The 23,375-nt window shown below is 35.8% G+C and overlaps 1 protein-coding gene across 6 annotated transcripts in view; it reads right to left on the bottom strand.

The window, feature by feature from the left end:
• Positions 1-23,375, bottom strand: part of trpm2 (transient receptor potential cation channel, subfamily M, member 2) — a 43,764-nt gene that overhangs the window by 7,116 nt on the left and 13,273 nt on the right. For all 6 annotated transcript variants that reach the window (XM_058787994.1, XM_058787990.1, XM_058787995.1 and 3 more), the window contains 17 exons: positions 22,578-22,680; positions 17,108-17,229; positions 15,985-16,326; positions 15,051-15,191; positions 13,022-13,157; positions 12,795-12,940; positions 11,813-11,925; positions 11,491-11,598; positions 9,063-9,288; positions 8,298-8,416; positions 7,185-7,323; positions 6,785-6,956; positions 5,527-5,707; positions 4,780-4,961; positions 3,824-3,956; positions 452-539; positions 241-328 (listed from right to left, as the gene is read on the bottom strand). In XM_058787994.1, coding sequence (XP_058643977.1) covers positions 241-328; positions 452-539; positions 3,824-3,956; positions 4,780-4,961; positions 5,527-5,707; positions 6,785-6,956; positions 7,185-7,323; positions 8,298-8,416; positions 9,063-9,288; positions 11,491-11,598; positions 11,813-11,925; positions 12,795-12,940; positions 13,022-13,157; positions 15,051-15,191; positions 15,985-16,326; positions 17,108-17,229; positions 22,578-22,680 — 2,539 coding nt within the window. The remainder of the gene's footprint in view (positions 1-240; positions 329-451; positions 540-3,823; positions 3,957-4,779; positions 4,962-5,526; positions 5,708-6,784; positions 6,957-7,184; positions 7,324-8,297; positions 8,417-9,062; positions 9,289-11,490; positions 11,599-11,812; positions 11,926-12,794; positions 12,941-13,021; positions 13,158-15,050; positions 15,192-15,984; positions 16,327-17,107; positions 17,230-22,577; positions 22,681-23,375) is intronic.

Raw genomic sequence — 23,375 nt, 5'->3', positions numbered from 1 at the left:
GATCAAATAAATGCAGCCTTGGTGAGCAGAAAATACTTTTTTTTTTTCAAAAACTTTACAAAATCTTACTGACCCCAAACTTTTCAACAGTAAGTTATCATTTAAAAAAAAAACATTAATTGTCTCTCGAATACTTTAAAAATATGAATATGAATGTTCCTTCATCTATTAAACATACATATCATGATCCAGAAGGATGCATACTGTACATCTTATAAGAGCTGATATAAAAACACTCACTCATTAGTGGCGGCTGCATTTTGGATTTGCATCCCTGAGATTTCAGTGCATCTATAATCCATCGTAAAGCTTTGGTGGACTCCGAGACCTGCCAGAAGACAAGACATTCACCATCTGACACACATTTGCTTTGACACGTTGCCTAAAGACTAAACCGACTGTAAAACACAGTTTCTGTGGTATTTGTGAGTGTTTGTGGCAGAAACGACACCTGTTCTTCAAGCTTGGACAGTCGTTTTGACATGGTGGCAGAAACCATCTCCTGCTCGCGCTCCAGAAGTTCTGACATCACACCAACCCTGAGAGGAAACAGACACCATTAACCTTCATATGAGATTGAGATTCTAAAGCCATACCCTCCAAAATTAATTGTAATGTCATTTGATTGCCTTATGATTGTGCATTAATGACCTAATACTTGTATATACACACACATATACACAGTATCTCACAGAAGTGAGTGCACCCCTCACATTTTTGTGAATATTTTATTATATCTTTTCATGTGACAACACTGAAGAAATGACACGTTGCTACAATGTCAAGTAGCGAGTGTACAGCTTGTATAACTCTGTAAATTTGCTGTCCCCTCAAAATAACTCAACACACAGCCATTAATGTCTAAACCGCTGGTCACAAAAGTGAGTACACCCCTAAGTGAAAATGTCCAAATTGGGCCCAATTAGCCATTTTCTCTCCCCGGTGTCATGTGACTTGTTAGTGTTACAAGGTCTCAGGTGTGAATGGGGAGCAGGTGTGTTAAATTTGGTGTTATCGCTCTCACTCTCTCATACTGGTCACTGGAAGTTCAACATGGTACCTCATGGCACCTCACGCCGCACACTGCATCAAATTGGTCTGCATGGCTGTCGTCCCAGAAGGAAGCCTCTTCTAAAGATGATGCACAAGAAAGCCTGCAAACAGTTTGCTGAAGACAAGCAGACTAAGGACATGGATTACTGGAACCATGTCCTGTGGTCTGATGAGACCAAGATAAACTTATTTCGTTCAGATAGTGTCAAGCGTGTGTGGCGGCAACCAGGTGAGGAGTACAAAGACAAGTGTGTCTTGCCAACAGTCAAGCATGGTGGTGGGAGTGTCATGGTCTGGGGCTGCATGAGTGCTGCTGGCACTGGGGAGCTACAGTTCATTGAGAGAACCATGAATGCCAACATGTACTGTGACATACTGAAGCAGAGCATGATCTCCTCCCTTCGAAGACTGGGCCACAGGGCTGTATTCCAACATGATAATGACCCCAAACACACCTCCAAGGCGACCACTGCCTTGCTAAAGAAACTGAGGGTAAAGGTGATGGACTGGCCAAGCATGTCTCCAGACCTAAACCCTATTGAGCATCTGTGGGGCATCCTCAAACGGAAGGTGGAGGAGCGCAAGGTCTTGAACATCCACCAGCTCCGTGATGTCGTCATGGAGGAGTGGAAGAGGTCTCTAGTGGCAACCTGTGAAGCTCTGGTGAACTCCATGCCCAAGAGGGCTAAGGCAGTGCTGGAAAATAATGGTGGCCACACAAAATATTGACACTTTGGGCCCAATTTGGACATTTTCACTTAGGGGTGTACTCCCTTTTGTGGCCAGCGGTTTAGACATTAATGGCTATGTGTTGCGTTATTTTGAGGGGACAGCAAATTTACACTGTTATACAAGCTGTACACTCACTACTTTACATTGTAGCAAAGTGTCATTTCTTCAGTGTTGTCACATGAAAAGATATAATAAAATATTTACAAAAATGTGAGGGGTGTACTCACTTCTGTGAGATACTGTATATATATATATATATATATATGTGTGTGTGTTCATTAATTGTATATATGTATAATTATATACAATTAATATGCATAAATATAAACAATAATAGAGTTTATGTACTATATACCATAGTAATATATTTATATCATAGAATTTATTAATATTTTAAATGATCTTTTTAGATTTTCAGTTTTCAAGTTTTTGTAATGTTATGTGCAATAATTTAAAGTGCCCCTATTATTACCTTTCGATAACAGCTCTACGTGAATGAAAACATCCTGCAAAGTTTTAAATCTGAAAGTGCACCGTGTATAAAGTTATTGTCTCACAAAAGAAAGAGTCGACTCTGAATCATTGAAACGAGTCTTTTTAAAATGAATCCCAAGCCGTTTCATGTTGACATCAACATGAAACATTAGCATATTTCCCGCCCACTTGTTGGTCTTTTCCAGTTGTTCTGAATGAAAATGCTAATTCATTTTTTGCCACTAGGTGCTGCTTTTGGGAAACAAGACAAAAAATCTAAGTAAGAAAAGCATTGTAAATGCTGTAAATTTGTGTAAATTTTTATTCACTCCAGCAAGACGACAAAATGTTGCTGTGGTTACAAATGCGGGAGTGCTGTTCTGTACACACATGGAACAATTATTTACGGGACTTTTAAGTTCATTTTCTTCACGAACAGCGCCTTTGTTACCTCGCTTGTGAGAAGTCATAGTTTGTAAGTTGTTAAACTTACTGTTACTAATAAAATCGTCAGAGTAACGCTAACAACATTAGCGCGTATGTTCGCGTGTGTGCAAACTGTATGTATGTGCGTGTGTGAGGGAGAGAGAGCGGGAGGGACAGAGTATGTGCTTTCCGTACATAATAAAACACAATTTTGTGGCAAAAACATGGAAATGATCTGTCGTTTTTATCATATTGCTTACTATATTTATTTGTTTGACCAGTGTCGTTGTGGGTTTTGGTTATTTTGCTGTTGTAAGACCTGCCTGGAACTATGTTCGCCGTGCATTTCCCTGAAAATAATTGCACACCTTAGAACGTTCGTCAGCCAATCAGATTCAAGCATTTAACGGCCCCGGAGTATAAGGTAGACAATGAAAGTGTTCTTTGACCTTTCATGAATGTCAACCTGTTGTTGGGGACTCCCAAAACCAAAATATGAACCTTTGATAACCCATAAAATGGACACTTTAAGTTTTTTGCTTTTATTATTTTTATTTATTTAGTAAATATTTCTGTTTAGCTTCAATTTATATTGTTCTGTATTACTTTTGGAGAATAAATCTATTCTAAATCTAAAAATGTGAAGGCATAATCTAAACTTCGTAGGAAAAAGGTTTGGCACAGATTTTGAGTTTTTTGCACTTTTTTTTGAAGATTAACATATATTTTAAATAGTTGAAATTTATATATTTTAAGAGTTGAAATTTAACCAATTTTTTAAGTTCCACAAGATTAAATTCAAAGTTAGTTTAAAATTATTTAAATTTATTTTAAGTTGAAGCAGACGGATTTTATTTACAGTGAGAACAAGTCAAAAGGTGCAAACAGTAATATTACTGAAAATGTAAATCAGGTGGGAACATCATGCCATGTAAATAATATTCATGAATGTTAGAATTTTAAGCTCATGAATATTATTTTAAGCTCCTCCCCTACATATTCAGACCCCTGCTATGCTCCTCCCCATATTCTAGAGTAGATTTAAACGTGTCCTCTGAATTCAGATCATAGTCGGTACTCAAAAACATGAGCTGCTCTGTTTGATGTTATGTTTCGGTGTCGTTCATCTCTTGGTTACTTCTCTGCGGTGTCCTGGATACGATGCTCCACGCTCTGGCTCTCGTCCTGTCGTGTCGATGCCAGATAGTTGTCCTTCATGTAGGCCTCCCATGACAACAGCTCCTCTTCCACAGTCTGCTCCAGTTCCTGTCCTGTGAAGAATCATGCACTTAAACCAGGGATTGAGACACTCAACAGTTGTTTTGAACTAACGAAAACATAAAAATTGAAAGTGCACTTTTAGCACCACCAAATTCTTTGGGTTTGATTCCCAGGAAATGCATGAATTGATCAAATGTGAACACTGAATGCAATGTAAGTCACTTTGGATAAAAGCATCTGCCGAAAGCATACATGTAAATGTCAAAATTCATACAAAAACAGGCAGTTCTAAAAAAAAAAAAAAAAAAATTGTTTCAAAAAATATATAATTTAAAATGGGCAATTCTGAATCTAGATTCTGATTGGATTAGTCAAGTTCAGAGTTGTTAAAATGCAGATTAACACACACCAATGTTATTTAAGTATTATTTATATACTGGTATAGCATATTTTCATTTTCATTTGGATTATTATTTTGAATTATATATATTTTTTATCTTATCATTTTTAAATTATAATAATTTTTCCCTTTTAATTAGTTAATTAATAAATATCCATTTTCATCCATCCAATTTTTTACATATTTCCATGTAGCTTTAATTTATATACAGTATTTGTTTCGAATATATATAATATATTTTAGAACTTCAACTTTAATTTTAGAACATTTATTTCAGCTTGTTGGGCAATCCGATATTTATATTTGAGCATTACAACAAACTGAATCATTTTTGTTGCTTTTTATGTTGATCAGACAGACTCGTCCTGTCTAAGTTGGCACTTATAGTCCAGTATAAACTCATGCTGTTGACTAATGGAGATCAGTAATCTACCACGATGCGTGTGTTTTCTGTAGTAGATGTTTAGGCTCACTGAAGTGTTTGTGTCTCTGTGGAGGGTAGCGCAGCAGCACTCCTCTGATGAAGAGGATGAGGTGACTGAGGAGGATGAAGGGAGGAGGAAGAGCAGGTCGACTGTGGTACTCCTTAATCAGCTCGTAGCGCTGGAACTTCCAGATGGTGTCTGTGTTGTCTTGAACCTCCTGGAACGTGTAGCTGTGATGCACAATGAGAGAGAGTTTAAAGCCCTGAACTTCACTGCAATATTTTATAATGCAACTTCTACAGTTTTGTACAGGAAACGCTTTGCGAATGACAAGATACAACCTGAGACTGAGAAGAAAGATATACGGGCTCTGTTTCAAAGCCAAGTAAGCTGTCTGCATTTTAAGGCATAATACATTTACATTTATTCATTTAGCAGACACTTTTATCTAATGAGACTTGCAAATGATGACAATAGAAGCAATCAAAATCAACAAAAGAGCAATAATATGCAAAGTACTATGACAATTTTTTTTTTTTTTTTGTGCTATGACAAGTCTCTGTTAGCCTAACGCAGTACACGCAGCAAGGTTATGTATATATCTATTGAAATCAGAAGTCAATGTCAAGTCTAGTCTTTCATTAAGAGCACTATTTGTATGATGCACAGAGTTGCTGCAGACATTGTGCAGGTACAGGAGACATTAAGTCAGCTCACTAGGTTTTGGAAACAGAGCCGCTGTGCAAATGAAGCAGGTAAGTGTTTGTGGTCACCCGTCTCTGTCGGTTTACTCACTTGAAGATGGCGATGAGGAGGTTGAGCAGAAGGATGTTGGCGAACAGCAGATAGATACACAGCATGATGATAGTCAGCCATTCTGGGAAGGCCGGCATGTTCTCATCGTTCAGCACGGGACATTTGGGCTTCAGAGGATCAGAGCCGTTCACACTACAGCTGCCCAAATCAAACTGAGTGTCTGGATCACAAAATACAGAAACATTAGCTTTCGGACCGGTCTTTATTTTGACTAAACCTTAGTATTTCTGAATGTTCCTAAACTGACTGATTTAGACTACTGTCTTTAGTCACTGACTTTAAGTATACAAAACTAGTTTTGCATATTAACATATGATATTTAATATATGCAATATATCATAGCAATATGCATATTTAAATTGCATTTTTCATTAAATGTCACTGCATATTTAAATAAAAAATGTTCTTCCACTGAATTATAACTTCAACTGCTGATTTAGTCTTAGTTATTGAGTATACAAAACTTTTGTTACATTTAATATGTACATATGATATTTGCATATAAACATATTTACATATAATAGTTAATATTTGCATATGCAATCACTTATAATATAATAAATATTAATATGCATATGTAATATTTGATAATACAACATTAAAACAATCATATTTTATACTATATTTAATCTGCATTTTGTGCTGAAGTTTATTGCATATTTTAAAAAAAAGTTCTACAACTGATTTCTTCATCTACTCTGACTTACAGTCATTTACTTTAACATTTTTGCATATATCTATTATATATTTTCATATGCAATAGTTTATAATAAAATAGCAAACAATAATAATTTGCATATGCAATATTTTAGTTATTGACTTCAAGTACACAAAACATTTTTTTTGCATATGAAAAATTTGCATATGCAATCACTTATAATATAATAACAAATAGGACCAGTTTAATATAATATAATATTATAACAAATATAATTTTATTGCATATCTACATAGCATAGCATATTTAAATACAAAAAAGTATTATATGCAATATTTTCTAGTAAAACAAACTTGAATTTTGCAGTAAATTTATATAATGCATTTAAATATTCTTCTTAAAGTATAAATCAAACCAACTTTTGGAGCTCATAGCAAGTGTGTCTTAACATGTTTACACATTATTGCTAAAAATCAATTTCTCTAGAGAGAAAATGAATGAGATTTATATATCAGAACCCTACTGTTGTGATCTCTTCCTTAGGTGTGATTTCATCTGTAAAGTAAGTAAACTGCTCACTGTCTATATTAGAGGGGACGTTGCCGAATATGATGAGGTAGGGCTCATAGACGGCTCCGCGGATGATCCAGTTCAGTCTGTCTTCATTGTGAATCAAAATGCCCTGCTTGGCCACACCGTACGCAACCACCCAGATACTGAGCAGAAACATGAAGAAGAACAAATCCATCATCTGCAAAGAGAAGAGACAGCATTCATAGCTCGGTCTGTTTGCATTTTCTGTTATGCAAAAATATGTTGCATTATGAGAGGCTCCTACGAATCTTTTTTGCCCCTGAGGTCCAGAATGTTTCATATAATGAACTCTTTTATTTCATAAGCTCAAGAAATATTTGATTCCTTGTGAGGCTGTGTAGAATGATTATATAACACATTTGCACTGAATAAATGATTCTCCCACCATTCTCCTGACGATGATTATCTTCGGGCCCAGGGTTCGGCTGATGGTGAAGATGGCCATTAATCGGAGACAGAATATGATGAAGTCGATGCAGAGAACAACTTTACCCACGTAGAACACAGTACCGGAGGTCTGAAGTCTGTGCGACAAACGCAAAAACTGATTTCCTTTTCTTTTGATTCATTTCGGAGTCATTGTGCAACTCAACTGAATTTAAATGAACACACGAGGAACAAAAACTTTGAATATGATACCTTTATACGGCCTAAAAGAGAGTCTATTAATGCTAAAAATTAGATTTATTTCAGTGAAATGAACGTGCGTATTTAAATTTGTTAAATTTGATTTCATATCTATTTTTAAAAAATGGTCTACAACTGACTTCAACTACTGACTAACAGTCACTGATAAGTATACAAAACAACATATTTTTGCACATGTACATATTTAATAATTCCATATGCAATTTTATAATAACAAACATTAATTGTTTGCATATGCAATATAATATAATAAAATAAATAACTATTTAACGGGATATTTAATTAGCATTTTGCATTAAATTTTCAACAGATTCATAACTTGGAATTCCACATGAAATTTTTAATGCATGAAAATGTTTTAGTAAACATCTGTACATGTTGCTATTTATTGCTTTTTATTACCCAAACAATATACAAATCTGTAACAATTTCAACAATTTCATCGAATTTACAGCTGTTTACAACTATTTCTTCTGAAAACAAATGTATGACTAATACAAGTTCTGATTAACTTACTAATTCATTAATCTGTTCTACAGAAAAAAAAGTTTTCAATAAATGAATAATTCCTTATCGGAATAATAAAGTTTCAGTTTACGGTACCTTAAATGAAAATGATTATTGTAACTACATTTTTACTGTATTATGAGTCTAATATTAAACATTTTGAATCAACTTATATATATATATATATATATATATATAAAATTGTTTTTCAATTTTCTTATACAGCTCTAAGTATGAGGATAATTTCTGTCTAATCTCAATTTACTGAAAGCAAATATGAACTGTACTGAATTAATATTAATCATGTCTGAACTGTATTGCGTGAAACAGAAATTGCGTTTACCTGCAGACCAGACCAACAATGAACAGCATGATTGACAGCACATCCAGAATGTTCCACAGATCACTGATGTACATCTTCGCTTTCCTCCGGAAACCAGAGCCGTCAAAGTCATGATACAACTGTAGAGTTTTTCAACGTACAAAATAACAAATAATTACAACATTTCACACCAAAGGAATATATTTCCACAAAATGAACTAGAAAAAGAAAGTTCATTAAGACAAACTGCGTTACATTGAGTTTAGCTTAATAAATATAGAGGATTAGGAATATTATTAAGGATTAGGAGTGACACTTAAAAATGTAATCTTTTTAGAATTTTTAAAATTAAAATAAAATAGTAATAAAATAAATATGTAAAATTAAAATTATTATACATAATAATTAACAAAAACATTTGAATAAAAATAAATATATACTAGCATATAAACAACATATTAATAAAATTATTTTAATAAAAAAGCAATATTTTAATTAAAAATAAAAACTATTTATGTTTGAAAATATACTTAAATAAAATAAATACATTAATAAATCATTTTAAAATGGAAAAATAACATTACATAGGCATATATATAAAGCCTTCCTGAAAGTTTGGAGGAAAAAAAAAGACAGACAGGTATAATAGCAGTACACCAGCTTTATCAAGCAATACAATTAATACGGACTATACTGTGTCTGTCTGTCTGTCTGTCTGTGTGTGTGTGTGTGTGTGTGTGTGTGTGTGTGTGTGTGTGTGTGTGCGTGCGTGCGTGCGTGTCTCACCTGTCGAACCTCCTCACACACCAGCGACATGAGCCACACGTACAGCAGAAGTTCCCTCCACGACGGATAGGCCTGGAAATCGATCATGAGCACCACGGCAAACAGCCACAGGAAGCCAAAATACGAGGCAATGTTCCAGTAAAACTTGACTTGAGGCGACATGAACAGACTCATCAGACGAGACGAACAGTTCAGAGGCTTCAGCTCAGACTGCTGCGACGAGCCGCTGAGACACAACAACAATCACTCATTATTCAGACAGATAATATACATATACAGAAATATTTTAGTATGTTTCTAGATGGTAACATAAGTTTCATACATTACTGTAGTTACATTCATTTATAACAACAACAACAATATCAATAAATTTATGTAATATTCATAATGAACATTGTTCTTTAATAGCCCAAAACCTATTATTAATGGTTGTGCATATTGGTTATGTAATAATATTACTAATAATAACTCATTATGAATAGTGCATAAAGACAACAACAACAATAATTATCTTTTAATGAATAATTAAAATTGGTTGTGCATATTTGTTATGTAATAATGATAATAATAATAACAACTCATTATGAATATTACATAAAAATAATAACAATAATATATAATAATCATGGAAATATGTAATATTCATAACAAATAATTATTTTATTTTTAACAGTCTAAAGATGGATTATTATTGTGTCAAAAACTAAATAAAATAATTAAATTTGAATAATTTGCATATTGTTTATGTAACAATAATAAAAGCAAAAAATATTACATTATAAAAATCACTTTATACATTATTCATAATGAATAACTGTTCTTTAACACTCTGAAAACAAACAAAAAATTAAATTAATAAGATAATTACAATTTGCTTCTGCATATTGGTTATGTAATAATAATAATAATTCTTTGTGTAATATTCATATTAATAATTGTTCTTTAATAGTCTAAAGATTATGTATTAATGTGTTAAAAAACAACAAATGATTTTCAAAATGATTCGGCATAATCACCATTGGTTACTGAACACTTCAAACATAAAAAATAATGGATATGATGCTAACATTAGTTTGATTCAATAACATAAGAGATTTACTCACGCATTTAAATGCACTGGTGTGAATGTGCTATGGAGATGTTTACGCCGGATTCACACTGCATGCGTAAGCAGGGCGTATTTTTTCCGGCGCCCATGTTAACAGATTAGAGCATTCACACCGCACGCAGAGGCGGCGCGGCAGCGCGTAGCAGGAGCAGAGCAGAAGCGCCAGTGCCGCGATAGTTTCGGCGCCGAGTCTATTTTTGCTGCGCCGCTTACACTGAATTAAAGCCACAGTGCATTTTTCTTGATCAAAATTTACCTGATTAACATGAAAAATGACACATTTCACGTAAAATTATGTGAGGCACACTGTATTAATAAATACTTTAGCTAAAAAAAAATGTTAAGACTTGTTCAAATCAATCACTTTAGCAAAGTTTTTTTATTTATTTTGATAAATAATGTTCAATAAATATAATATCATTAAAATGTTAATATAAAAATATATTTTAAAATACAGAAACAAAATAAAAAGTAAAGATTCTGAAAGCATTGAAGAATTAGGAGATCCCATAATAAGATAATATAGATTTACAGTAGTAATAACAAATTTTATTTTATTATATGATATGATTAATATCATGTTTTTAAATATGATGGTTTCATTATAAACATGGTGATTATCTCTAAGGTGGACACCCAACATAATAGGCTATATGATACCATATGAACCATGTCATGTCAGCAATTGGAAAAGTCAGCCATCTATTAAATATCATGTTAATTATTGTGCCTTTCGCCCCAACAGCAGGGGCGCTTTTTACACCAAACACCATACTTTTACATATTCTTCTAGTTATTGAAAAACTGTTGCTTTAATTATCTTAAACCAAACTGGTAATCATTAAGAAGACCTTTGTCTCAAAATATATTCAATAATTTTAGCGATTCTCATTTTCTAATTAAATCTACAACATTAAAAAAACATCAAATATTAGATTTAGCATAGAATCAACTACACGAAAACACATCACTGCCAGGAGTTATTGTCCACTTCAAAGGCCTGTTTAAATTATTAAAACTAGAGGCATTTATTAACTTTAAGATTACTTTTTATCATGTAAACTATATGTACAGCATGTTATACACGTGACAGAGGGGAACACGGCACTGCCCATATCAAAGCACATGACAGACAGCTGTAGGACAACACCTGAAAAGCGTGACCGAATGAACGATACTCGTCTGTATTTGCTGTACACAAGCCGCGGTTCAGCTGCGCGCGACAAACGCTGCCAGTGTGAAAGCACAATGGGCTTCTGCTCTGCTTAACGCGTGCAGTGTGAAACGGGCGTTAGAGTTTGCGGCTGTAACTCAACTAACCGGTAATGCCGTTTGATTTTGGCATCTGAGCTTCCAGAAAAGACTGAATCCATGGCCAGTTTCTGCTGCTCCGTCCTCTCGGCCTGTCTCTGGATGTCTTCATCTCGTCTGCGAGAGTTCAATTTAACATCAAGGGTCAAAACACCACTTATAAGAACCACTGCAAACCATCGAAAGTCATGGTTTGGTCATGGCCATCTGCAGCTAAATTATTCAGTGCAATGCTGCCATCTGATGGTGTGTGCATGTAATGACTCATAGATATGATTTCAGCTTTGTTTTCCCCTTTAATAAAGTATTTCATGAAAACAAGTGTTTTTACCTGAAGGTCAGGAAGCCGGTGTATATGAGAGGAAAGAAGATCATGCAAAGCAGCACTTTCCAGTGTGGATTATCCACAGATAGCTCTCCACACCAGATCTGAGTCAGCAGAGCCTGAGCCGTACAGATAACAGCGTTCACAGGGACCGTTGTATTATTTTGAGTGTATGGTTGGCATGAATTGCTTACCTACCCTTTCACAGACTCCAAAAAAAGGATATATATGCAATCTTTTGGACCACAAAACAAGTTTTAAATAAATACATATACATAAATAAAATTCCATTAATAACAAAAGCAGTAATTTGCATAAAAAAAGTAAATCATAATAATAAAATTAATAATAATAATAAATGTGCAACCATTAAGACCATAAAACAATAAATAAATATGCAATAAATTTAACAAAACAATAACATGCTAGCTAATATTATTGTACAAATGATTGTTTTATCTACGCAATATGACAATAATAATAATAATATGATTACATGATAACATCTTTATGTAATATTTATAATAAATATTTGTTCTAAATTTATATTTATTATTGTGTCGAAAACAGAAATAAAAAATACAAATCGTTCATATTGGTTATAATCATCATCATACAGTATAATAATCCTTATAAATAAATAATAAGAATTAATACTACTACTAATAATATCTTTTTATTACATTAAAAATGAATATTTGCTCTTTAAGATTTGTGTAAAGATGCATTGCTGTTTACAAAAAAAAAAAAAAGGTAAAATAATTAAAATTCAAATAGTGCATATTGGTTACTGAACACAAAATAATTTGCATGATATGGGTAATAATAATGTATATGATTTATCTTTAAGGTGATATATTTTCAATGTTAATAATTCAGTGAAATACTGGATATTCGTTAAATAATATGTTGTTTTTCACCAAACCATATATATATGGCACATCAATAAATATTTCTCAGTAAGCAAACAAAGGACTGGTTTGTTCACCTGGACTCCTGAGTGAGCGATGAAGCTCTTAGCGTCGGCCTCGAGCGCGAGCCACAGACAGGTGCTTCTGCCCCACGACGGAGAGACGCGGATCAGCAGCTTCTGTGCCCGCTGCGCATCCCAGCTGTGACACTCGCTGAACACACCTGGGACAGGAAGACACCATCACAGGGTTAAAGGTCACAGCTCTGCTCAGAGGACATGAGGTGATGTGTGTCGGCTCGCACCGATGGCTTGTTTCTCGTAGTGGCTGGCCACTTCTCCCATTTCCTTTGCCTCTTCGCTGTCGTCCTCTCCGCTCTCCTGCGCCAGTTTCCTCAAGATCTTACTGGCTGCCAGAGCGGCTGCGATACAGTCTCTGCACTGCAAACACAACACACACACGTTTGTTTCTGTGAATTGTGGGGACTTTCTACAGACTTCTATTACTTTTATACTGACCAAACGATATTTTCTATCCCTTAACCCTAAACCTACCCCTTACAGAAAACCTGTTTGCATTGTTACTGCATTGTTACACTTTCAGATAAACATCCTTTACTATTTTTAATAAGATGTTTCCCTCGTGGGGACTGCAGGCCGGTCCCCACAATGTCAAAAATTTCAGGTTTTATCAGGGTCATCCCTGGCTGACGCGGGGCCCCCCTCGGTTCGTTCGTCGCAGGGCCCCCTCACAGTGCAGGGCCCGGTGAGACCGCACCAATTGCACTGCCCAAAGGACGGCCCTCCGTTTTACTATCCTTGGGGGGACATATGGTCCTTACAATGTAGCATAGACAAGTACACTCACACACACTCACACACACACGCACGACTGTCATTAATGCTGCCAACACTACAACCACAACTACGCTAGAATCATCAGATTATACCATTTATTTACTCGAAGCAATCATATCAGTATTTATCTGGCACAAAGCATCATTTGAATAAATACGTTAAAGCAAACCACAAACAATAAAAATAGAAAACACCTGAATTTATATAACGTAGTCACAAATTATGAAACACAGCCTTAATAAAATATTTCACTATAAAGACATACAATTCCACACAGGGACTCGAAGGAATCAGTGAACTGTTTTGTTTGGTTACATGAACACTTCAAACAAATTGATTCCCGCCTCTTGTTTCCATATTGGGTCATGTTCCTGTCCTTGTTCTGTGTGATTATTAGTTTATTCTGTTCAGGTGTGTCTAATTATCAGTGATTGTCATGTGTATTTAGTTCCTGCCTGTTTAGTTAGTTTTCGTCTGGTCTACTCATTATTCCTGTCTGTGTTTGCCTTGCCTTGCCTTGCCTTGCCTTGCCTTGCCTTGCCTTGCCTTGCCTTGCCTTGCCTTGCCTTGCCTTGCCTTGCCTTGCCTTGCCTTGTCTTGCCCTGTCCTGATGTCGTCATTTAAAGACTATTATTTTGAAGTTTATCCTCGTCTCTGTGTTCCTCGTTCCTCCCTGCTGTGTGCACTGTGACACAGGTATGCAAATGTACCAGTGAAATTATTATTATTATTTTTTTCTCTTAACCAGTTTCATTATATGATCAAACTCAAGGGTGTAGAGTTTAGTAAGAACGCTATGACATGTCCCTACCAATATCCAGCCACTACTAAATTGTCCCTATCAATAATTTTGATTAAGAGTAAGAACATAAGAGCCGAAGTGTTTGAAACATACGAGCACAGTTCAGCTGAATGATTAAGTTGTATTGACTATCACTCTATATAGACTTATACAATTCTAATAATTATATTTACATACTTATTATATAAAATTAAAGACTACTATAAAATTCACCGGTACGAGAGACTGGATGCTTTCAACTGATTTCCTATTGAACTGTCAGCAACTGAACTGCAGCTCAAAATATTTAAAATAGTGAATTAAGCTACAAACTCGATCATAATGCACAATGTTTCCATCTAACATGTATTTTGAGCTGCAGCTTGTCATATAAATGGAGTGTTTCACTAGTTAGCAGTAAACCAGTTACCTCACCTGATTATGTCTAAGATTTGTGTTGGATGTTATCTTTGGAATGGAAATATGGATGTTTTATTTGTAAAACATCATATTTTTCTCTCATTTCAGTTAATGTCATAAAACCAGCGAGCTAAGCCAGTAGTAGTACTGACAGAGTTGTGTAAACATGACTGAAGACACAAAAGGAGGAAAAGACAAAATGATTCAATTAAGTGAGTCATTTACGCTGGAACTGTTTTGATTGTTATTAACGATAAACCTGAAGCATGCTGTACCTGCTCCCAGCCGATCTCTGCCAGTTCTCTGTTATTCTGTACGACGGCCCAGAGGAACAGATCCCGTCCCGGGTCCCAAACCGTGTCTGGGGTCCACTCTTCACCCGAACACGGCAGATCCACCAGACCTTTGGACGGCACCTGAGAGACGACCAGAAACAATGAAGAACACACACCGACTCTTCTGATAACAGCTAAACTAGAACGAGAGGTGAATGATTCTCACAAAGCCTGTCAAAAACATGTCCAGGTCAAAAACAAGTAAATTATATTTTGTATAAAGAAAAGATGCCTTCTTTAGGATCTTTGCGATTTTTGACATTTATTTTCATGGCAATTAATAACCCACTTTCTTATCATTATCAATTCAATCATTTTTATGGTCTTGTTTTCCAGTAAAAAAAAAAAAATTCTTAAACCTAAATTTATGTGAGGAACTGGGAAAAAAACGGTTAAAACATTTTTTTTTTTTTTTTTTGCACTGATGCAAAAAAAAATTCCCTGCAGTGTTATTGTTAATGAAAACTAAAACTATTAAAAATAAATTAGAAATATTTAAGCTAAAGCTGAAATAAACGAAAATCTAAATATTAGCTGACAAACTTGAAATGTTTGTCTTGAAATTTCAAATTTGAATTTGTTGCCTTGGCAACTAAATGAACTTAAATAAGTTTAAGTTGAAGTACTAGAACTAAAAAAATAAAATAAATAAAGCTAAATAGAAATGTATAAAAAAACAAAAAAATGGGGGGGGGGGGACTCCTACTAACTTACTAACATTTGGATTAATAAAACTTAACTAAAACTACAATGAAAATGGAAATGATCAAATAAAATTATATTAATAGGAATTAATAATAAATACTTTATTTAAATATATTAATATTTATGTCTTTGTTGCTGAGGTGTTTCTGATGTGTGTTCTTAAACTTGCCGCTAAACGGACATCATCTTTGGTCATCCTGTAGCGCGACGGGACGTATAATGGTTGCGTGAAACTCCCCAGCAGGTGGCGCACTTCTTCAGCCACGTGACTCAAGGAGATCTTTGTGCTTCCAGGCGGCGGCTCTTGACCCCTGCGGATTTTTCCACCCTGGACTCGTTTGGCGAGTTTACGCAGGAAGAAGCAGGCGGGAAGGTGGGCGTAAAGCTGACAGAGCGTGTCTTCGTGTTCCAGAAACTTCCTCACACACACTCCATTCTCCAGCAGGAGCCGCACAAACTCCGGTTTGTCGCCCACCAGGGCAGAAAACATGGCCGGATGCAGATCACACGACTGAGACGGGAAGGATATGGAAAAAACATCGTCACAACTCAACTAGACAGTGTATTAATGACTTCTAAGCAGGGTTATTATTGTTAACGCTAACTAAAACTTAAAGAAACGTTTAATACTCGAAATAAACACTAACTGAACTGAAATAAAATAAAATATTTTAAAAAAGTATATTTTATATCTATTTGCCAAAGCAACATTTCTCATTTAATTTAAATACTAAAACACCAAAATTAAATAAACTAAAACTAAAAAATGAAAAATTTATAAAAACTATATAAACATGTTGATAATAATGAAAACCCACAACAAAATTATTAAATTAGTAACTAAAACCATAAAAAAACATCTTCCTTCAGTGAAATAAACATTACCTAAAATAAAATAAACGTTTTATATCTAGTTGCCAAGACAACATTTCTCATTTTCATTTAGTTTAAGTTGAAGTAATAACTAAAAAAATATTTTTTTTAAATAAAAACTATATAGACATATTGTAAAAAAACTAATAAAATAACAAAAACATTAACTAAAGCTTATACACAAAATAATTATTACTTGAAATAAAATGAACATTAAATGAAATAAAATAGAATTTTATATTATTATCGCCAAGGCAACAATTTTCATTTTTGTTCAAATATCATTTCAATAATACAAAAATAGCACTCCTTCTAAGATTGGATTACAGTTTGAAAAGAAGTTAAACCAGCATTTGCAGTGCACAAACTTGTGTATTTCAGCAAATGTTAATGAACATTATTTTGTTATTTTAACTCACCGTCCACTGGCTCTCCTCAGTGAAGATCTCGCTCTCGGCGATGTCCACTCGGTTCCAGGCCACGGCGAGCTCCAGCTGTCTCTCCCACGACTGTCGGCCCGCATGTTCATCACTTCTGGAGGCTGAAGAGCAACGATATGCATCTTTAGTTGAGGTTTAACAATTCTTATCAGTTTGTAATGGAAAAAATGTCTCAAGTGTTTCAAGGTCAAGTTTAGGTCTGAAGTCAAGACACCAATCATTTTTGGTAAAGGTTTTCAATATAAAGGTTTAGAGTTTTATAAACTGTGCTACAGGACAGTGTTGCTATTGTTAACAAAGTTTTAAAAATAGTTTTTGGCAATTTAAATAAAGCTGAAATAAAATATGAATATTAGATGAAAATTGAAGCTTAAAAAATTAGAAATTAGAAATGGTCCCTTGACAACTAAATTAAATAAGTAATATATTCATTGATGACAAGAAAAAAAACTTTTAAAGACTTTGTTTGCATTGATGCATGAAACCTTCTAATTCTCAGCAGTGTTGTCATTGTTAATGAAAATGATTAAAATCATTGTTTGACAATTTAAATAGGAATATATAAAAATTAGATGAAAAACTTTGCAACTAACTGAAATAAAATTACTAAAAATGTGACTTAAAAGTTTGAAGTACTAAAATACAAATATTTCAGATGTTCACTTGCAGAACGTAAGCTTCTAGAGGCACATAAGTCTGAAGTAATGAATTTAGGTAAAGTGGTGCAGAGCCAGTGGTGCTTTTGTAGCCAAACATTAATGCCTTGAATTTTATGCGAGCAGCTATTGGTAGCCAGTGCAAATTGATAAACAGAGGTGTGATGTGTTTTCTTTTCGGCTCATTAAAGATTAATCTTCCAGCCGCATTCTGGATTAATTGTAAAGGTTTGATAGAACTGGCTGGAGGACCTACCAAGAGAGCATTGCAATAGTCCAGCCTGGACAGAACAAGAGCTTGAACAAGGAGTTGTGAAGCATGTTCCGAGAGAAAGGGCCTGATCTTCTTGATGTTGAATGAAGAAAATCCGCAGGACCGGGCAGTTTTAATAATGTGGTCTGAGAAAGTCAGCTGATCATCAATCATAACTCCAAGGTTTCTGGCTGTTTTTGAAGGAGTTATGGTTTATGTGCCTAACTGGATGGTGAAATTGAGTTGAAGGTGATGGTCCTTGATCCAGCAAGAAATGTCTGTTAGACAAGCTGAGATGCGAGCAGCTATCATCGGATCATCAGGATGGAATGAGAGGTAGAGTTGAGTGTCATCAGCATAGCAGTATATACTACATAGCAGTATACATAGCATATACTGCTATGCTGATGACACTCAACTTTACCTCTCATTCCATCCTGATGATAGCTGCTTGCATAGCGTAGTATATATATATATATCTCAGAGAAGTGAGTACACCCCTCACATTTTTGTAAACATTTTATTATATCTTTTTATGTGACAACACTGAAGAAATTACACTTTGCTACAATGTAAAGTAGTGAGTGAACAGCTTGTATAACAGTGTAAATTTGCTGTCCCCTCAAAATAACGCAACACACAGCCATTAATGTCTAAACCGCTGGCCACAAAAGTGAGTACACCCCTAAGTGAAAATGTCCAAATTTGGCCCAATTAGCCATTTTCTCTCCCCGGTGTCATGTGACTCGTTGGTGTTACAAGGTCTGAGGTGTGAATGGGGAGCAGGTGTGTTAAATTTGGTGTTATCGCTCTCACTCTCTCATACTGGCCACTGGAAGTTCAACATGGTACCTCAAAGAACTCTCTGAGGATCTGAAAAAAAGAATTATTGCTCTACATAAAGATGGCTATAAAAAGATTGCCAAGACCCTGAAACTGAGCTGCAGCACAGTGGCCAAGACCATACAGCGGTTTAACAGGACAGGTTCTACTCAGAACAGGCCTCGCCATGGTCGACCAAAGAAGTAGAGTGCACGTGCTCAGCGTCATATCCAGAGGTTGTGTTTGGGAAATAGACGTATGAGTGCTGCCAGCATTGCTGCAGAGGTTGAAGGGGTGGGGGGTCAACCTGTCAGTGCTCAGACCATACGCCGCACACCGCATCAAATTGGTCTGCATGGCTGTCGTCCCAGAAGGAAGCCTCTTCTAAAGATGATGCACAAGAAAGCCCGCAAACAGTTTGCTGCAGACTAAGGACATGGATTACTGGAACCATGTCCTGTGGTCTGATGAGACCAAGATAAACTTATTTGGTTCAGATAGTGTCAAGTGTGTCTTGCCTACAGTCAAGCATGGTGGTGGGAGGCACTGGGGAGCTACAGTTCATTGAGGGAACCCTGAATGCCAACATGTACTGTGACATACTGAAGCAGAGCATGATCCCCTCCCTTCGGAGACTGGGCCGCAGGGCAGTATTCCAACATGATAATGACCCCAAACACACCTCCAAGGCGACCACTGCCTTGCTAAAGAAGCTGAGGGTAAAGGTGATGGACTGGCCAAGCATGTCTCCAGACCTAAACCCTATTGAGCATCTGTGGGGCATCCTCAAACGGATGGTGGAGGAGCACAAGGTCTCTAACATCCACCAGCTCCGTGATGTCGTCATGGAGGAGTGGAAGAGGACTCTAGTGGCAACCTGTGAAGCTCTGGTGAACTCCATGCCCAAGAGGGCTAAGGCAGTGCTGGAAAATAATGGTGGCCACACAAAATATTGACACTTTGGGCCCAATTTGGACATTTTCACTTAGGGGTGTACTCACTTTTGTGACCAGCGGTTTAGATATTAATGGCTGTGTGTCGAGTTATTTTGAAGGGACAGCAAATTTACACTGTTATACAAGCTGTACACTCACTACTTTACATTGTAGCAAAGTGTCATTTCTTCAGTGTTGTCACATGAAAAGATATAATAAAATGTTTACAAAAATGTGAGGGGTTTACTCACTTCTGTGAGATACAGTACATATACACAGTGCCGTTCAAAAGTTTGGGATCAGTAAGATTTTTTATATTTTTTAAAGAAGTTTCTTATGCTCATCAAGGCTGCATTTATTTGATCAAAAATACAGAAAAAAAATTAATTTTGTAAAATATTATTGCAATTTAAAATTAAATTTTTTATATTTTAATATACTTTAAAATATAATTTATTCCAGCGAAGCAAAGCTGAATTTTCAGCATCATTACTCCAGTCTTCAGTGTGACGTGATCCTTCAGAAATCATTCTAATATGATTATTTATAGTCAATGTTGACCTGCGTGTTAAATGTGTTAGCCTGATGTGTTAAATGGATAAAAAGTAATTGTAAAGACTTATATTGAATAAATGCTGTTCTTTTTAACTTTTTATTCATGAAAGAATCAAAGAAAAAAGTATCACAGGTTCCAAAAAATTAAGCAGCACAACAGTTTCAACATTCATAATAAATCAGCATATTAGAATGATTTCTGAAGGATCAATTGACACTGAAGTCTTGAGTATTGGCTGATGAAAATTCAGTGCTGCGTCACAGAAATAAATTATATTTTAAAGTATATTAAAATAGGAAACCAATATTACAAAATGCAATAATATTTCACAATATTACTGGTTTTTTTCTGTATTTTTGATCAAATAAATGCATCCTTGATGAGTATAAGAGACTCCATTAAATATATTAAAAATCTTACTGATTCCAAACTTTTGAACAGCTATGTGTGTGTGTGTGTATATATATATATTTTATATATATTATATTTTTTTTTTACTTTTTTAACACCTATAGGGATTTCCTGGTTTATTAAATCATACTTATCTTAAAGAAAATATATGGCTATGAGGCTTTACTTGAATCAAAAGGTTATTTTTATGTGAATTTCATTCAAAAATAATTAGTTTAATCTTTTAAACTAACATCTTTTTTGTGTTGCATTGAAGAACTTCACTTGGTCACAAGCATCTAATGCAAAGACAGTCAACTGTGTTTTTAAGCAACCGTGTGTAATAGTATTCAGTGCTAAATAAAGCTATACAAATCTCTTTAGCATTTCAGAGATGTGCCATCCATTACTATAGATTAAGCACTTATAGCTTCCTCTATCAGAGACACTTCCAGACTCTCCAGGGAGGATGAATGTGCTGAAACCAGACTGAGCTGCACAATACAAACCCCTTGTGTTTTTTCTGCAAGAACGTGATATACTCTTTCTAGAAACCATCAGGAATGTTTACTACACAGCATTTAGCTTAAGTCATTTTAAATAACATGAAGAATAATGTTGAAGGGGTTTTAGATCACTGTGAAGATAAAAGCTGAAGATTCAACCCGTTCACTGCTGCCATTAGTTACCCATCCATTACCAGCATAATCCAGTTACATGCTGCCCGGAAAAACGAGTTTAAGACATCAATTTCCAGATTAAGAAATGCAGACTTGAGCATGTGCTGTTGTGTGTTGTGTGTTTCCCGCCCTCATGTTTCTATATTTGGTCATGTTCCTGTCCTTGATCGGTGTGATTATTAGTTTATTCAGTTCAGGTGTGTGTAATTATCCAGTGTATATTAGTTCCTGCCCTTTCAGTTCCTTTTCGTCTGGTCTACTCGTTACTCCCGGTGTTCCTGTGTGTCTGCCCTGCCTTGTTTGGATTAAAGACTGTTTATTTGAGTTTATCCATGTCTCCTCGCTTCCCTCGTGTGTGCGCACCGTGACTGAAGACCAGACCTAACTGAAAGTAAGTGGCGCCCCCTTTTCACCGTTTTGTTTTCCGTTTTTGAAAGCGGCATGGAAGTCGCCGCTCGTCCTCCTGCCATAGCCCGCGGATAATGTGTGGGAGTTCGGCGGGATCACCGCGAGTGCTGCGAGTCCTCTGGCCGCTCGTCTGTCAAGTCTACTGGTTGATAATCAGTCAAGTCTGTCGGCCGATCATCTGTCCAGCCTGCTGGCAGTGGCTATCCCAAGCCCGCCGGCCACTCCATAGTCAAGTTTGTGGGCCGCCGTTCACTCACACCCACCGGCTGTGGCTCCCTCAAGCCCGCCGTCCGTCCAGAGCATCCAGTTCCATAGTCACGGCCAGGAGTTCCGTTCCCAGTGTCCTGACCAGAGTCCAGTCCAGGCTCCAGCCCCTGACCAGAGTCCAGTCATTTTAAAGTCTTGTTGTGTCCACAGGAACAGTTTTAATCTTGTCTTGTCCATGGAGACTCGTTTGGGCAGGCGGCTTCTCTAGTCATGGCCGCGGAGGCCATTCCCGAGCAGCCTGCCACACCTGTCGCGGATATGGAAGCGGTTCCTGAGTTTACCTAAGTGTATATTAGTTCCTGCCCGTTCAGTTCCTTTTCGTCTGGTCTACTCGTTACTCCCGGTGTTCCTGTGTGTCTGCCCTGCCTTGTATTGCCTTGTTTGGATTAAAGACGGTTTATGTGAGTTTATCCACGTCTCCTCGCTTCCTTCGTGTGTGTGCACCGTGACATGTGCCTTTGAAACGTGATATGGACTCGTACCTTTCAGCAGAGCCTGTAGAATGGCAACGTCAACGTCATAGTTTTTATCCTCGTCAATACGAAACACAGTGAGCAAATGAGGCATTCGGATGATGTCCTGAATCTAAAGAAAGACAAAAAAAACAATCATTCATTGCTTAAGATACATTTATTATGACACTTCTGAGAGCACTCATATTTCATGTTCTATGGTATCCTGTATCACTTCATATTAAAACGCGACTGAAACGACAAGCATGCGTGTCAGATCCACATCATATTCAGCAGCGCCAGCTCTTAAAGTAATGGCAGCCAAATAACCTAATAACCAGCTGCTGTGATATCTGTTAATCAAAGAAAAAAAGAGAAAATCAATAACCTTTTGTAGCTTTAAGGATTCATCTCTATTTAATTTAGAATTTAGTGTTTGATGACTTTATTCAATTTCTGTATGTTTCCTACTTGCTGAAGGGCACAGGTAAATATGACATTTATTATAAGTGATGATTGTTTAAAGTTCACTTAAATTAGAAGTAGTTATTTAAAGTCTAATACATGTTAAAATTGATCGCTCTCAATTATACTGCAATGTTGAATGGCTATAGTCAATGGTCAAATATTAGGAAGAAAATAACAATTTCTCAGAGACGTCAGTAGTATATCAGTGATACTTGCCTTCAGTAATAAAGATGCCATTAAAGAAATATTAAAAATATACTATCTTTATGTTGCTTCTACATTAATTTGAAGATAAGATTGAATGTGAAATTATTGCAATACAAAAGTATATTTAAAAACTGTTGTTAGGTGGGATTAATC

The sequence above is a fragment of the Onychostoma macrolepis genome, chromosome 09 (genome assembly GCF_012432095.1).
Source record: "Onychostoma macrolepis isolate SWU-2019 chromosome 09, ASM1243209v1, whole genome shotgun sequence".
Lineage (NCBI taxonomy): Eukaryota > Metazoa > Chordata > Actinopteri > Cypriniformes > Cyprinidae > Onychostoma > Onychostoma macrolepis.
The sequence above is the reverse complement of the archived record's forward strand: the minus strand, read 5'-3'. Positions and strand labels throughout refer to the sequence as shown.